Source organism: Pseudorca crassidens, chromosome 18, assembly GCF_039906515.1.
Source record: "Pseudorca crassidens isolate mPseCra1 chromosome 18, mPseCra1.hap1, whole genome shotgun sequence".
Classification (NCBI taxonomy): Eukaryota; Metazoa; Chordata; class Mammalia; order Artiodactyla; family Delphinidae; genus Pseudorca; species Pseudorca crassidens.
In genome coordinates, this window is record NC_090313.1 from 64,463,369 (window position 1) to 64,481,073 (window position 17,705).

At 50.3% G+C, this 17,705-nt stretch overlaps 1 protein-coding gene and 1 long non-coding RNA gene across 6 annotated transcripts in view; both read right to left on the reverse strand.

Moving 5' to 3' along the window:
• Positions 1–14,437, reverse strand: part of DHRS12 (dehydrogenase/reductase 12) — a 44,375-nt gene extending 29,938 nt beyond the window's left edge. For 4 of the 5 annotated variants that reach the window (XM_067713047.1, XM_067713045.1, XM_067713044.1 and 1 more), the window contains exons 1-4: positions 14,294–14,437; positions 10,083–10,216; positions 8,350–8,432; positions 643–735 (exon numbers count right to left, since the gene is read on the reverse strand). In XM_067713047.1, coding sequence (XP_067569148.1) covers positions 643–735; positions 8,350–8,432; positions 10,083–10,216; positions 14,294–14,349 — 366 coding nt within the window. In that variant the 5' untranslated portion in view covers positions 14,350–14,437. The remainder of the gene's footprint in view (positions 1–642; positions 736–8,349; positions 8,433–10,082; positions 10,217–14,293) is intronic. The other variant, XM_067713046.1, reaches the window with a different exon arrangement.
• Positions 14,438–14,854: 417 nt separating this feature from the next.
• Positions 14,855–17,705, reverse strand: part of LOC137211046 (uncharacterized) — a 49,436-nt gene continuing 46,585 nt past the window's right edge. The window contains exon 5 of the long non-coding RNA XR_010936874.1: positions 14,855–15,110. This is a non-coding gene — a long non-coding RNA (uncharacterized lncRNA). The remainder of the gene's footprint in view (positions 15,111–17,705) is intronic.

The following is a 17,705-nucleotide window of genomic DNA, read 5'->3' on the forward strand; positions in this document are numbered from 1 at the left end:
TTCACACTAAGTCTTCAACATCGGCAGATTTGTACACTGGTGGCACACCTCAATTTGGACTAGCCACATTTCAAATGCTCCGTAGCCATATTGGACAGCGCAAGAGTAGACCTGAGCCTGAGTGAACATTTCGGAGCACATTAGAAACTATTTGGGTAGAAACGCAGCTCAGCTCAGAGTATATGCGAGGAGGAGAAGGACACCAGCCCACTGAGTCCTCTAGCTCTCTCTGGAGAGCAACTGACTGTGTTACTAAAAGATGTGCTTGTCTGCAGCAAGCGTTCTTTTGGACTAAGCTTTTTATTTAATTTCCCCCTGAGCCTCTTATTTTAATGTAGCAATCCCCAAATCTACAGAGTTCAGGAATACCAGTATACAAATCATCATTTTATGAAAAAAATGGAACCTCCCCATCCCCCCCACAGACCCAGTGGATGGTCCCTTCCTTTCCCCACAAATCCAACCAATAGGGTTAGATTGACTCCAATGAGTGAAACTGATAACTGAACAGGCCTCCCCATAAAAGATTCTCACTAAGGTGTCACCATAAAGATCCACAAACATACACACCAGTCTACAACCACACAGGCAAGAAATGCACATGCATGAGATTTACCCCCTACTTATGTTTACAAAGCTCACCAGGACATTGAGGGTATGTTCCTGCTTGAAATTTTCAACAAATTTCCAGACTGTCTTGGGATCAGATAAGTCCACAATGTGCAGAAAGATGTTCTAAACCAGAAAACAAAAAAACATTGTAAAGCCTTAAAAAAAAAAAAAGATAACATGTATTCTTTTCATTAAAAATGGTTTTTTAAAAAAATGGTTTTAAAAATCAAATCGTTTGGAATGATATAAAATGGAAAGTCTCACTCTTCAGAAGTACACCATTGTTCACAGTTTCTTGCAAATCATCCAGAAATATTTTAAGTACATACAATATTTATAAATGTATTTTTCAGGCATTATATATTATACAATTTAAGTATTATGTGTGTGTGTGTGCCCCTTTTCCATATATATACATTGTTCTATATCCTTCTTTTTCACTTAACAATATGTTTTAGAGATTTTTTTCTTATATATAAATCTACCTTCTTTCTTTTTTTTTTTTTAACCAGGTTGTTTTCTTATTGTTGAGTTTCTTTTTTTAAACATCTTTATTGGAGTATAATTGCTTCACAATGGTGTGTTGGTTTCTGCTTTATAACAAAGTTATACATATACATATATCCCCACATCTCTTCCCTCTTGCATCTCCCTCCCACCCTCCCTATCCCACCCCTCTGGGTGGTCACAAAGCACGGAGCTCATCTCCCTGTGCTATGCGGCTGCTTCCCACTAGCTATCTATTTTACATTTGGTAGTGTATATATGTCCATGCCACTCTCTCACTTTGTCCCAGCTTTCCCTTCCCCCTCCCCATTTCCTCAAGTTCATTCTCTAGTAGGTCTGTGTCTTTATTCCCACTTTGCCCCTAGGTTCTTCATGACCATTTTTTTTGTTTGTTTTTTAGATTCCATATATATGTGTTAGCATACGGTATTTGTTTTTCTCTTTCTGACTTACTTCACTTTGTATGACAGACTCTAGGTCCATCCAACTCACTACAAATAACTCAATTTCGTTTCTTTTTATGGCTGAGTAATATTCCATTGTATATATGTGCCACATCTTCTTTATCCATTCATCTGTCGATGGACACTTAGGTTGCTTCCATGTCCTGGCTGTTGTAAATAGAGCTGCAATAAACATGCACTGATCATTTACGTGCATGGCTGTGTGCACCACCGAAAAGGAAAAGGGGGCATTCAGCATGACTCCTCCATCACGGAGTTCTGAGTCTACTGGGGGAGGAGGCCGCATCCAGAGGTAACCATGTCACAAGGCAGCAACGGACACGCAACGTAAGCAAGGACTGAGTCACAGAAGAAGTTGTCATCTTATAGTTAGGATGTGCCTCCGATAATCTCTTAGGAGCAAAATATTGACAAAAACTCCCAAATGATTGGTAGGAAACGACGACACATCCATGCAAACGTATGTTTTGTGGCCATTACAATGGCCTCCCCCCCAGCAGACTCAGAACTCCTTGATGAAGAAGCCACGCTGAATGCCCCCTTTTCCTTTACGGTGGTGCACACAGCCGTGCACGTAAATGATCAATGCATGCTGTCCATTTACCCCTTTTTCTCTGTACTCAGCACATAATTGAAACTTGTGTTCTCAGCATCCAGTGAACGTGAGGCTATTCCCCCTGAGCTCCAGCAGACGTCAGGGACTTATCACCAACCCAAGGCAGATTCCTGCTGCTGGGAGCTGAACCTACAGGCAAAACTCTGAGCAACAGCTGTAACTCCCTTGATAAAGCAGAGTTCAGGACCCTGTCTCAGTTGCCCCATTAACTGAGCCATTGAACGCAAGTCAGAATTTCTTTCTACTGATTGATCTTAAAACATATTTCCTCACCCTGAGACAAAGGCTCAGAGAATGAGAAGACAGAAGCAGTCCCACATTTTCACGCCTCAGAAGGTCTGTAATCAGCTTGAAGACCATATTTGGCTTAAGTCTGGAACAACTGACTCTTCCTCTGCCTTCAGGGAGAGGAAAAGCATTGTCCGTACAGGACTATGCTCTTCTACAAAGTCTCTGAAGGCCCTCACCCAGACAGAGCGGACATGAGGCTGCTGACTCACACCTCGGTCAGCCGTGAGCGTCTACCAGGGACAGCAAACCAGGTCCACACACCTAATCCTTTCGTTCTGAGTACTTCCCGGCAACCACCCTGGAACTCCCTCCCACCAGCAGGGCTGCGACACTCACACAAAGCCAGGCTCAAAGAAACAACAAAATTCAAGTGAGCAACAAAATTCAAGTGAGCCAAAATCAATTTTACTCTGATCATCCCTCAATCTCCTTGAGCTTCCTGGAAGCACCCAAGGCATCGCAGAATTAAAAAGAGGCAGCAGCAGGGAAGAGGGACTCGCCATTATAGACAAATCAACCTTGGAGCCTGGTGAAATGAAGCGTCCTGAAAAGGTGAAGGGAATCATCTGGCTCCCTCTGCAAGAAACCAGGAAGCCCAAAGGCACCCAGAAGGAGAGGCCAGCAGCCTGCTGTGACCAGGGGAAGGAACCAGGCAGGTGCCAGTGTGTAAAACCCTGATCTGCTGATCTACACATGACGAGGCTAGACCTAGGAGACATTGGGGGCCCTATACTCACTTTAAAAAAAAAAAAATTATATATTTATTTATTTGGTCACACCAGTCTTAGTTGTGGCACGCAGGTTCCTTAGTTATGGCATGTGAACTCTTAGTTGTGGCACGCATGTGGGATCTAGCTCCCTGACCAGGGATCGAACCTGGGCCCCCTGCATTGGGAGTGCAGAGTCCTAACCACTGTGCCACCAGGGAAGTCCTGTACTCACTCTTTAAACCTAAAGAGGATACAAGTCTGGTTATTGAAACTGAGCAAAACTCAACTGGGATCCTTCCTATAGGTGAACCACCACCATCTAGCTGCTGGGTGGCCCAGGAGTCATGAGTTGACATCACGGGAAGCCTCTACCCAGGGCAGAGGGTGAGTTTGAAGGGTAAAGGGGAGACAGTACATGAATGTACCCTTGGAAGTAGAAATCACTATGTAGGAACGAGGTGATAGTTACTATTAATGTCTAGTACTCAGGAAGCTAAACCAGTAATTCTTAAGAAGGTGGAATTCCACGTTGGCCTGGGAGAACTGGAGAGTAGAAACCCCTGTTTTTTATCTTGGTGTTTTGCTGTTGATGGGATCAATCTGCACAAGACAGAAGGCACATTGACAGCAACTTCCAGCCATATCAGGAAGTGCAAAGGTTGCACTGTACCTCTGTGATCTTTCTCCGGAAACCCATCACTCCGTTCTAATCAATGAGAAACACAACCGGCCAATCCCAGTTGAGGGAGAGTATACAAAACCCCTGGCTAGCACTCCTCAAAACTGTCCGGGTCATCAAAAACTAGGAAGATCTGAGACACTGTCACAGCCACGAGGAGACACGACAACTAAATGTAACGTGGGATCCTGGATGGGATCTGGGAACAGACAAAGGGCGGCAGGTAAAAACTAAGGAAATCTGAATGGACTTTAGTTAGTAATAATGTATCAATATTGGTTCATTTGCTTAACAAATGAATCATACTCATGTAAGACGGACGTTAGCAAAGGGAAAACTGGGTGTGGGGTAAATGGAAAGTCTGCATTATTTTCACAACTTTTCTATGCATCTAAAACTATTCTGAAATTTTAAAGTTTATTTTTTTTAAAATGTTGCCCATGGGGAATTCCCTGGCAGTCCAGTGGTTAGGGCTCTGTGCTTTCACTGCTGGGGCCTGGGTTTGATCCCTGGCTGGGGAACTAAGATCCCACACGCCACTCGGTGTGGCCAAAAAAAAAAAAAGAGTTGCCCAAGGAGATAACTGCCAGACAAAAGCGTGGTGCCCTTCTATCCAGACAGCGAGATGGTGCTGAACTGCATGTGGCGAGGAGCTGAAGGAGGGTCCACTCTGACTCTCTCCCTGGGCCCATCAGGAACATTGTGCCAGACACAGTGGCTGCTGCACTGGGAGTTTGCTCTGTGACAAGCGCTCCTTCCCCCAAGCCTGGGGCCACACACACCCTCTCCAGAAAGAGCCCCGTGGCAGGATACTGAACTCTCCGTACTCCACACACCTGATCTTACCAAGCCAGTGCGTCCAAGCAGCTGGTTCCCACGTGACCTTGTCCTTCCCTGGTGCCCAGCCTGCCCACACGCGCCTGGCTCAGCTGGCCTGCCACACACCCCACCCAGGCTCTCCTGCCCAAAGGACCACCGCTCTTTGATGTCCACCCAACTATGCACCCAGGACCAGTCCGCCAGTGCCCTCCCTCCCTGCTTTACCGGCCCAAGCACTAATGAAAGAGAACTAGGGAACTTGAAAAGCAGAGAGTGTAAGGTTGGGAGTGGTAATAATATTAGCATAAACAATGTTGATAACAGCAATAATAGTAATAGCTTCTATGGATCGAGAGCTGTACATACTATGATGCCCTGAACTTCCCATGTCATAGCACTACCATGTTATGTCAGCCAGGGTCTAACAGAAACCACTTTCAACAGAGGGAATTGAACGCAGGGATTGGTTTCCCAGAGGAGAAGGGAGATGAGAACTCAGCTGGGACTGGTGAAGAAACCCGGAGACCAGCAGCAGCAGGAAGCGCCCACCAGCCCTAGGCTGCAGGAGCAACGGGAGGGGCTGATGTGACCTGAGCCTGAGAGCAGGCTCACCCCCAGAAGCAGGAACCTCAGCGGAGACTCAGCTGTTACCACGGAGGCCAGATATCCTGTTTCCCCATTCCTCCCGCCCCCTTCCTCCCAATCTTCCTCTAATACCCGCCGCTGGTCAAACGCAGGCACGAGGTGGCTGACGTGGGAGCTGGGGGAACACATACTTCGGAAGCCACGCTGTCCACACCTCCCCGCCCCACCGTGATACAGAGCCGATCAGGCGGGCCCAGGGAGGGGCACATCCTTTGTTGAAAATGCTTGTTGATCGCTTAATCCTTACAGGACTGAGAGGGGCTGTACTGCCTCTACCATGTCAATCTCCAGCTCCCAGCATGCTGCCTGACACGTTCACACTCAAAGAGATGTTCAAAAATGAACAAAGTAGTATCACCCTACTTTTCAGATGAGGAAACTGAGGTTCAGGGAAGCTAAGCACACTGTCCCAGCTCACAAGGCTTCGTGAGCGCAGAACCGGCACTCGGATGGGAGCCCCGCCCCTTCCCATACACCCCTGATGAAGCTGGGCAGTGGTGCCTCTCTACAACCAGGAAGGAGCAGCCGATCCCGGGGAAGAGCCTGGAGGATGCACGAGTCGGGGAAACCACACCCGCGGGGATGAGCAGACGGGCACCACCGGCCCCGGACCCTCCGAGCGCTCAGTGCTGGCGGCCACTTACAAACACAAAAGAGGAGAGGATTTCCCGTGGGTTTGTGAACGTGAATGGGGGGAGGCCGCAGGTGAAGGGCTCCCTCTCCCCCCGCCCCAGGAAACATGCTTGCTCCCCCTTTCAGCACTACCTCCCAAAGATGGTGCAGCTGGACATAAGGCGGTCTCAACAGCGTAAAGAGCATCGTGTCCTCTTCTTCTATATAGATCCACTCTGTAGAAAAACATAGCCCAAACCAAAGCGGGCTGGGATCCAGACAGAGCCTCCCCTGCCCATAGCCTGAGATTAGTATTCCTGTTGCATCCTGCAGCAGCACCACCGAAAGTTATCAGCAGGCAGACAGCCAGCTTTCCATCTCAAGAACTGCAGCCCCCAGATCGCAGCTGCCCTTGCAGACGTCAGAGGAAGATTTAGAGACCCTCGAGCTCTCAGCCAGCCCTAAGCCTCCGGGAGGAATCTGATGGCAAGAGGCTGCGGAGTCTGCGGAAAGTCTCTTGCCTTGAAAACGTTACTTCAAGACGTGGAATAACCTTCATGAGCAGAGGCAAAATAGTCCATTCTAGATTGGGGCATCTGTTTTCCCTTTAGCCACGGCCCAAGCCTGAGGGCGCGGGGCGCTGTCCGCCCCTCGGCTATGGGCAGTTGCTGGAGAAGCAGGTGCACAGGACAGAGGAGGAAACTCCAGGTGGGGCTGGAAGCAACATGCTCTGGAGCGAAGGTGAGGGGCCCGTGGTCACTGCCAGCCAGGCCCCTCCTCTCCACTTGACACTGGGAGTTCAGGGGCCTCCATGGGGGCCGGCTTCCCGGGGTGCCACCTGCACAGGTGCACAGACCCCAAGAGGGCCCCGCTTGTTTTTTATTTCTTAATTCTTTTTTGATCACTCATTCCTTTCGCTATTACTGTGATGATTTTTAAGTCTCCTAGCAATAACACTTCGGACTTTGGAACTGTTAACTTTGTTCTTATTAGAGATTCTACTGTGTTACTAAGCCAGAGTGCCTTCAAGGGGGAACTTTTGTGTGTGTGTGTGTGGCACGCGGGCCTCTCACTGTTGTGGCCTCTCCCGTTGCGGAGCACAGGCTCCGGACGCGCAGGCTCAGCGGCCATGGCTCACGGGCCCAGCCGCTCCGCGGCATGTGGGATCTTCCCAGACCGGGTCGTGAACCCGCGTCCCCTGCATCGGCAGGCGGACTCCCAACCACTGCGCCACCAGGGAAGCCCCAGAACTTTTTTTAAAATTACTTTTTATTGGAGTACAGGCCCCGCTTGTGTTAATGCTATGCCTTCGCCGTCCTCCAATTCTTAGGCTTTTAACACCAGGGTCCCACACCTTCGTTTTGCGCTGGGCCCTACAGATTATATAGCCAGTCCTGGTTCCGACTGTCTCAGAAGAGGAAGCCCACAAACCATGAGCCAGCTGTGAAAGCTCTCGAGAGGAAGTGGCTCTCATCAAGGCCAAAATGTCATCTGTTGTCCCTCTTTCTCCGAAGACCACTGGGTCAGTTTACAGCTTGGCTCACCCTGAGTCACCTCTGATGTGTCTCACTGACGTGGCCTCCCTCTGTGGGGGAGACCCCAGCAGTGCCACGTCCGTATCATGTCTCCCCAGCAGGCGCAGATGCCTTCATGGGGCGTGGGATCAAACCTCACTGCCCCCCTTATCCCCAGTCCAGCCCAGACTTTGAAAAGCGGCAGCTCAGAGGAGCGAGGGGGGAGTGGGAGAAATTGGGAGGTTGGGATTGACATAGATACACTACTGATACTACACATAAAACAGACAACTCATGAGAACCTACTGTATAAAACAGGGAACTCTACTCAGTGCTCTGTGGTGACCAGAATGGGAAGGAAATCTAAAAAAGAGGGGATATATGGGGACTTCCCTGGTGGTCCAGCGCTTAAGACTCCGTGCTCCCAATGCAGGGGGCCCGGGTTTGATCCCTGGTAAGGGAACTAGATCCCGTATGCCGCAACTAAGAGTCCATATGCTGCAACTAAAGATCCCGCATGGGCAACGAAGATCCTGTGTGCCGCAATGAAGACCCAGCACAGCCAAATAAATAAATAAATATATATATATATATTTTAAGAGTGGATATATGTATATGTATAACTGATTCACTTTGCTGTACAGCAAAAATAAATCGAATAGAATAGAATAAAATAAAATAAAATAGGACCTCTGTCCCGAAACACATTGAAAAAAAAAAAAGAAAAGCACAGCTCCAGCTCTGCTGGCTGAGGCTGCCCCCCAAGCGGAAGCACAAACAGGCCACTGCCAACTCGGGGCGCGTGGCCAGGAGTCCAGCCCCCTGCACTGCGGACCCCGCAGGCAGGAACCCCCAGCAGGAGGGCCACAGAGCAGCTCACCTGGTTCCTGCTCTCCCTGATGATCTCACCTCTGGCACCTTCCGCTCGGTTTTCATCTCGACAAACCAGGTGAACTGTGCCACCTGGTGGAATTCAACAAAACCGTCTGTGAGGGACAGCGACAGTGACAGCTATGGAGACCAGCTTTTCCAAATGAAGGACTAAGACATACGGGCTCACAGAAAGAGTACCTGAAGTGGAGACTATTCTGGAAAATCTAGACAGATGGTCCCCACAGTCAGAGCAGCAGATGTAAGAGAGAGGGTGATCTTGGAACCCGTCCTCCTGCCTACCTGAGCTGACTGACGGTGCACCTGGGACAATGTCCTGACTTAAGCGTCTGAATATATCAAGGATGAGAAGGGTCGGTTTCTGTCATACCGGCATCCCTAACATCTCACAGAGTACCTGACACACAGGTCTCAACCTAGCCGCACTTTGGACCCACCCGGGAAGTTTTTAAAGCTCTAGATGACGGGCCCAGGCCTGCGGATGTTTTAAAAGCTCCCCGGGGAGTCTAATGTTCTGCCTAATATGCAGCAGGAACTCGATAAATATTTACTGAATGGCTGAGTCCATAAATGGCTCTCAGACTATTCCAGCAAAAGCCACACCGTCGTCAATCAAGGCCTATTTAAAGGGGACTTACGCTGTCTGCGGCAGCAAAGAAGTAAGCATTATGGAACCTGCCTTCTTCACCTACAATAGCTGCTTTTTAAAATGGGGTCCGTTTAATGGGAAGCTACACGCTAATCACACCACCAGCCCGTCTGCTTTATCCTCGTCCCCACAGCTCTTCAGAGTACCTCCCAGTTGCTAAGATGCAGTTAATCTTCCCCCTGACTCGGCAGATAATTAAATACAACTCCAAATGGTATAATATTCCCCTGAAAAATGCCTAACAATTTTAGAGAAAAAAAAAAATCTCGAGCATCTTGAAAAGTGATAAATTCCCAACTTATTTCCCCAACTTCTGCCGGAACATCCATTTTTCCTGGAGAAGGGGCTCTGGAGAGACATGGTAGGCTTTTCTAGCCACCACATTGCCACTAAGTGACCCAGGGCAGTTGAGCTTATGCAGGAAATTCCGGCATTTACCAGGAGGAAGACTTCAGCTGCCTGAATAATTTACGGGCACCCAGAGAGGCACTTCCCCAAATCAAGCTTAGGGAGGAGAAAGGGGAGGCTGTCTCCAGCTGCTCAAAACCTGAAGGCTGGACACCAGGAAGGAAGAAGGAAGTTCACTGCACGCCCCTCCCCCGTTATTCTGGGGGCTCTGGTTCTTAACTAGGGTCCACAGGCAAATTGCGAGGGACTCCCAGTATCCTTCCCACCCCCGACCCCGTTGTTGTTGAGAAGACAGGAACTGGAGACCAAGTATGCAGGTGTTTTTTTGTTTTAAGGTTCCACTGGTGATTCAGACGCCTAGGGTTGGCCGGAGCCCCTCACTGTTCTTAATCAGAAAACAATGACATGTGGACAGGACCCCAGCTCTCCTGTGAATTAACCGTGTTGAGAAAAGCCTCCTCCAGTCACTCGCTCTGTCCGCCTCTAGCTTGAAGCTTACCGCACAGCAGCTGTGCCGATCAGCACGGGGTCACTGTTCAGGGCTCCCGGCTGTGCTGGCCGTGGCCTTCCTGACCCTCCTGTGACACAGGGCGCTCTCCCCGGCATGGAGCGGCCACAGGCTGGCCTCGGGGCCCAGTGCGCGCACGAGTTAGCAGGCTGCTCACCTCGCCTGGCGATCTCGAAGGCAGTTGCTTTTCCAATGCCGCTGTTCCCCCCGGTGACCATGAAGGCTCTTCCAGGGACTTGGACGTCCAGGTCATCAGGGATGAAGTCCTTGGATGCAGATTCATAGCCACTCCTGGAAGCAGCAGAGCCACAGAAGGAATGGCCGTGAGTAGCTGGGAACACAATCTCCTGTGGGGAGGAAGCCTAATTCTGAGCTGGGCATCGTGCTCTCTCCGGCACATCACGCAGCCCCTTTCTTCCTGGGCTCCCCCTGCTATCCTCCCTGGTCTCATGAACACCACCATGTCCTCCAGGCCTACATTTCCTATACCGTTAGCTTCCTGAACTGAAAATGCTTGGCGATTCCAACAATTTGGTGGCCAAACTACCTTTCTCTGACTGCCTCTGATACCAGGAGGTGCCCTCCACCCAAAAAAACCCTTTGATAGATAGATCTTTTTGGGGGGGCCTTTTTCCCACAGTGGGGGGAGCGGAGAGGAGCTTAGGCGACCAGGAACATCGTGCCTACTGCACCGCAGGACAGGTGTCTCTACCCAGGTATAGAAGGACCATGGCAAAGAGGATAGATTTGCACGTAGGGAATGAAGGAGGGGGCAGGTGCGGTTGTATGAGGGCTGCACGCCTTCAGAGGAAGCAAGCCTCCTTTGGGGCCACAGGGTGTGTGCTGCACAACTCTAGGGGGCGCCGTTCCGATCACAGTGATGAGAGATTCGTATCTGCATCAGGACAACTTTCTGCCGGATGACAGCAAAGCACATAGACAGGGAGGTGCTTCTTCTAATTTGCACAAAGGCATCATATTGGACAGAAACAACCCTGAGTTCCTTAACTGTTTCTCTCTGCTTTTTGAGCTTCCTCTTCTAGCTTTACTGTCCTAGTATTTCCCAGCTACAAAACTGGCTGAGGCAGTAGAGGCAGAGTGTAGGGGGATTGGCAGGAGGAGACCCACAGGGCGGAGCTCTCCCCACACACCAGCAGGCTGGGGTCTCAGCTTGTGTCTCTCACCCAAAGAGCTGATTCCCTGCAATGTAGAAAGCAACTCTTTCCCCCAAAGGTTCTGGAAGAAGCCCAGTGCCCTCCCCGCACCCTGTTTACACACAGACTGCCAACAGCTGGTCTCCTGCCCCATGCCCTGGCACAGCACAACTGCCAATTACATGCCTGGACGCTGGTGAAGAGGGCCAAAGAATGTTTATGAGCTTGGGTCTGGTTTTGCCACAGGGGCGGTCATGGCCCCTGGTCTCACAGTCAAGAGACCAAGGAGAATGTTCCTGTTCTCACCATCTGTGACTCGCCCAAACATCCAGGGCGGCTCAGAGAATGCCCTTCCCATTGCTTCCACTGTTAGTGGGCCACTTAGCGGGGCAAGCAAGACTTCTGACTGTTCCAAGGCCTCCTGAAAGGCTGACTTGAAACTAAAAATAATATCAATCATAAGGGCTTTGGATCAAGCAACTTGGATTTAAATCACAGCTCTGCCTCTTAACAGTTGTGCCGTCTCATGTGCTGGCTTAACCTTTCTGAGCTCCTGTCTCCTCATCTGCACAAAGGGGATAATAAAAGCTACTTCTTGGGCAGCCTGGGTGAGATGATGTATGTGAGACATTTATCACACACTTGGAATAAATTAGGAACTCAATAAATAATAGTTGCTATCATTATTACTAGTATTAATAACGACATGAATACCTTTCACATTCAAAACTAAGCTCATTGCCCCCCCCCCCGCCTCCTAGCCCTTCAAATCATTAGGGACTTTGAGAGTAATTTAAACTATAACCAAAGATGAAGCTGGAAGATTTGTTTTTTTCCCACAGGTCGGGGTCCCAGGATCACTGTGAAAAGATTTTCTTGCAGAGGAAAGAGGTTTCTCAGAAAGAATCAAGGGCCAGGAAGCCAGTGAATAGGGGCCCAGGCAGGACAAGGCACTGGTGGGGAGTAAAGAAGAGCTTTCCAAACCACCACAGGGCCAGAGAACATGCCCCAAGTAAATGCCCCACAGGGGCCCGGCCCCAAGAGCCCCCTCCTCCTGGGGCAGGAAGCTGAGAGGCTTTTCTCTGTGACACACAGCTAGAGTAGACCTTAACCTCTGGGCTACCACATCGATCCTATTAGAGCCTTAGGTTTGCTGAGGACGGCTCCTGTGGATTAAACCTCTTCCTCAAACTCCAGACTGTGAGCCAGTTGCCAAGTGGGCGGTGCCAGGCTGGGCTAAAGGACACGTCATAATTCCCTTTGTCCTTTGCCTTCAACACAGGGATTCCATCCTGATCCAGTCTGTTGTTAATAAGACAACTTAGTTTGTTTTGTGTCCTCCCACCCTCTTTTTTCATCTTTATAAACTCTTGATATCAGTCCTTATTTTTCAGACATAGAGAGACATAAATGACTTACAAGGTCATGAGATGGTAGGTAATGAAGCCCAGCACCCCAGCCTAGGGCACCTTCTACCTCACGCTCAGAGTGGTCCCCAGACAAGCAGCATCAGCATCACCTGGCAATCCGTCCACGGAGTCAAACACTCCAGGGTGAGGCCGCGCAATCAGTGAGTGGTTTCACATGCCCTCCAGGTGATTTTGATTTGAGCTGAGCAGCCACTGCACTTAGTGTTTCCTGAACTCCCTGAATACAGGAATCAAGCTCCCCGGCAGGCTTCCCCCAACTTATCCAATATGGAATTTGCTAAGGTCCCACCCACACGTGCTAGGAGCTTAGGAGTCAGTTGTTGTAGCTGAACTACCCCCTGGTAATTCTTAGGTTCGGGCAAGTTTAGGAAACTGTAACTAGATCCTGCTGCCTAGGGGCCCAACGTGAGGAAGCTTTATAAAAATCCTGGTGTGCCAAGAAGAAACACTGTAAACCCAACCTACAGACTCTCAAGTTGGAATCAAAGCGAGGTGCTGTCTTTCCCTCCAATTCACTAAATACATAATAGAGGGAAACCCGCCTACGTGTGCACCCCTCCAACTTCACGGAAGAGTCTGGGGAGAGACTTTTAGAAGCCTGCTTTCCTGGGGCAGGAAGCTGACTCAAACTTTTCATGCTGCATTCCGTGTTAACATGGAAAGACCCAGCAAATGGTGGCCACTGCCTGTACACCCCTTTGAAAGAGGCGGCCACGGTATTCACCTAAATTCAGTGGGTCAGGGTTGACGGCTACACTTCCCACATTCTCTGCAGCACTGGCCCCTGAGGAGGGTCTGCACTTTTTCCAAAAGGATGTGGGGTGCAGAGAAGGGAGCAGCAGTAGCTGTCTCCCCTTGGAATGATGCCTGGAGTCCTGGTATGACGGAAATTTGCCCAGGCTGCCTTAGGAACTGATAAAAACCCTAGTGCAGGGAGGAGAGGAAGTCTCCTAGAGATGACTGGGATGCACAGAAGAAACACCTGTAGGATTTTTAAATAAAATGTCTGTCGAGGCCCCAGTGCACATCAGCTGAATCAGAATCTCTAAGGGGAGGGCCTGGAAAATGGTATCTTAAATTCTCCACTGGTGATTTCTGATTTCAGACAGGGGTGAGAACCACTGCGTAAGCCTAACTAATTCTAAGATAAAAACCACCTCTCCATCTGCCAGAAGTGGCCACACCTTAAAACCACAGCGAGGGCGATCACGGGGCCGGTGAAACCATCCAGCACCGTTCAGCAAGCTCACACTGGGTGCAGAGCTGACCTGAAACCCTCGCCCGGAATGTTCCAGCTGGAGGAAGAGGTCACAGTCCACAAGCCGCAGTTGATTAGTGAGGAAAAAAACACACCCAGGAAAGTACTAAACAGAATCTCGACTAGCAGCTCAGAACTAACCCCGTCTGACGCCGAAAACAGCCCCACGGAGCCTGTATCAGAGCCCGCCCAGCAGGGTGCCAAGGGAACACCCTGGAGGCTCTCAGGCGCCTGGGCCGCCTGACGTCAGTGGGTGGGGCCTGCGCTGCAAGGCCCCGCCCCCGGACGCCAGCCAGGTGCGGGGGTCGCGCCGGCCGCCGGCCGCCGGCACATCTGCCCGCGGGCTGCCAGCTAACGGGCGCCTCCGTCGCTTGGTGGGTCCAAGAGATCGCGGGGAAGTCGCGGGCGCGTCCCCGCTAACCTCGCTCGCGCACGCCGAGGCGGGCCACGTGACAGCCGGACGGCCTGCCCCCCAACCGGCAGCCCCGGCCCGCGGCCCCCGGCGCGGTACCCTCTGCATCCTTACTTGGTGTATTCGCGCAGGCCTTTGGCGAACCACACGGCGCTGCGGTAGAGGAGCATGGTTGGGCGGGCGCCGCACGCAGAGTCTCGCGGGCCTGCTCTCCCGGTGCCCCCGCCCCGCCCCGCCCCCTGGGCCAGCCAGCGGTTACATCATCCCAGTTACATAAAAACCGCGGCTTTTGGGGCTCTTCTCCACTGGGAATGCGACGGCGTCTCCGTACGACGTGGAACGCCCCTCCTGCCCCGGGTCTGGAGAGTGCCCCCTCCAGCCCCAGCCTCAGAGGGCTGGGGAGGGGGGGAGGGAGGGAGGGCAGACCGTGCTGCGGGCCGCGCTGAAGGTCTGCATAGTCACCTCTGGGTCGAAGCCGGGCGTCAGCACGTTTTGGGGGTATGACTAGGATGCAAAGATGGCACCGAAGCGCACCTCCTAGAATCTGATGACCCAGAAAATTGTGTGGAATAAAAGCGATGAGGCTTACTGATACTAAAAAGATGTCTTCATCTGATGGGTTTATCATAGGGGTTACTGAAAACCCAGCATTTTCTAAGTTCCCACCTACCTTGTTTCACGAAATGCCCCCAGTATCTCGGCGGAGGGACATGGCCTCTTCAGCAGGTGCAATAAGTCAGGTCAGTAACATGCACACAGTGACACGGTTGTGGAGAGGCAGGGCTGGGTCTCTCTCCCTCCGGAGAAGTAAGTCTGTCTCCAAAGTACAGACCTGTGCCACTAGTTCTGCAGCGTCTCGCAGTGCCAGGGCCCCTTTATCTCCTCCAAATCTTCATCAGCGTCCCCGATCCCCCAAGGCCAAATAAACATACTGTGTTAGTTAGAAAAAAAAAAGCATAGTGGCTGTGTCAGCCTACATCCTAGACAAGTCATCCAGCCCCTTCTGGGCCCCATATGTAGGAATTGGGCACCCCTGTCCACATCTGACCTCCATCTCTAAGTCCCAGTTAGGAAACCTCTCTCCATTAAATTCTGTACTGGTTTACCCAACTCACCCAGAGACTGAGACACCCTTACATAAGATGCGCAGAGACCAGCTGGTTTAATGGCCTCATTACCTAGGATAGACGATATAGGATCACTGCCCCCTCCCAAGTTGGGCGTGTATTTAATGCAGAATACCTTTTGAAACAAATTTCCCCAGAACAGCTTGCTCCTCTGAACAAGACTGTGAGGTTCCACGGCATTGCTCTTATTTTTGACAGAGTGATGAAAGGAAGTTTAAACAAGTGGCATTCTGTAAAGCCACCCAGCCTGGTGTGACTTTCAATGCCAGTCAGGTTAGACCAGGAGAACATTTTGGACCCCCAGAGTTACACAACTGTGCTTTGTACACTCTGTGTCAGTGATGGAAAAGGTATCAGTCTGCTCTGAATCTCTCTCACCACCTGAGGAAATGTGCTTTTGGCTCACAGAGGGGGTAAGAAATTCTTTTGAACCACACAGTGTATTGAGGACATCAGCAGCGCCTTGCAGTAAAAGGGTGGGTGGAAACCCAGCTCTCTCAACCTGCCGTGTAAAGGCCGGGATGCTGCAGACCTACTCCGTTCTTAGTTTTCTTGTTGGTAGAACGGGAATGAATATGCTCACTTCATGGGCTTGTTTCACAACAAGCCCATGTAAAGCCATGTTAAAGCCATCTGTAAAGAGCTGAGCAAACTGCCTGGTTCCATTCGAGGTGATCAAAAAACGTTCACTTCCCTCAAGTTTTCTTCTCATTTTTCCCCTCCTATGCTACACCCATGCCGTGTACATTCCATCCACGTTCCATGAGTGCATGAAGCATGTAATGTTTATCCTCAAATCAACAAGTATCCACTAGGGACTGCATTGTACACACTTCATAGGAGGTTTTAAGAAAAGACAACCTCATCTCAAACGGGAACTCCAGTCTCCCCTGGATGACAAGCAACACACACACCAAAAAGAAACAAAGGACAGGACGGGATTAATGGGAAAAGGGTCCAGTTTAAGTGGGAGTTAGCTGAGCTGGATTTTAGTTCTGTTTTGTCACTGATTCTCAGTGTTACCCTGGGTAATAGTGATAAAATTTATTGAGGGTTTAATATGTCCAAATATTGTGGATTATCTCACTTAACCCTTACAATGACCTAGTAAGGTTGTTCTCACTATTATCTCCATTTTACAGATGAACAAACTGAGACTTAGAGGGTAAGCCACTTGGCTGAGGTCACAGTAAATACACACTGAAGCCAGGACTCGAGCCAGGCAGTGGGATTCCAGAGCCAACAGCCTCTCACTGGACCGTACTGTATGGGGGCAAGTCACCTAGCCTCTCTGGGCCTCAATTTTCTCATCTAAATGAAAAGGAAATTAGATAGATGACATCTGGGGCCCCTTCCAGCTCTGACTTTCTATGACTAATAAGAGAATTACACAAAGATGTTAAATAAGTTAGGCCCAAGGTGCTTTTAAAGGAGCGACATCCAGTGGGTGTAGCTGCTTCATTTCATGTGGGTAGAGAGCCTCGAAGATATTTCTTCTGTGTCCCTGGTTCCAATTTGCTACTCAAAAGCCACACAAAGAAATCATCCTCTAAAGCTTGCTTCTAACTGATTTAGAGCCCTGAAGCTAATTTTGACCAAACTGGAAGGAGAAGCAGGAGGTGAGGATTGAGAAATCCATGGCTTTCTGCACAACAGATACACATGATGGGAAGTCTGCGTGTGTGCGCACACACACACACACACACACACACACACACACACACCAGTGTTTGCATCTCTTCCACTGAAATTCAGTACCAGCTCCTCCAGCCCAGTTGTCATGGCAACACCAGCTGCCAATGAGATCATGGAAGACAAGGTTATAACGGCAGTGGTGCCTTAATATTTTACCTGGCAAAACCACTTAGGTAATAAGCTGAATAACCATAAATCATAAATCCATGGGAAGCGCAGGCACCGCTCATTGTACGTGTTTAGTGTGCAGCTGGGGGTGGGGAGGAGACATGAAAGCAAAGGGAACAAAAAGGCAGGCGGGTGAGGTGGCGGGTCGGGAGGAAGGTCTCTGATGCTGATCCCTGTTTTCCCTCAGTGTCCTGACCCTGTCTGTACACGGATTAAGGAACCCGTCTCTTCCATATTCACGAGAAGGGATGGGCGCTCCCAGCCTTAATCGCAAAAGGCTTATAAGAAACCCGAGGCTGCCTCTTGGGGTTCACACTAAGGGAGGAGAGAAGCAGCCCAGGGATGACACGGCAGACAATGACCCGCCCACACGGGCACCCGGCGGGAGGCAGAACCCCACTCAGCACTGCCTCTCTGGTTGCCTCCCCAAGTCACTTGACGTCACCAGTTTAACAGACTCGCTCTCCCCTGGGGCAACCGTCTGCTGCCCATCTGAACCAACTCCCCGAAGGGCAGATCCATGGATTTAAGGGTGT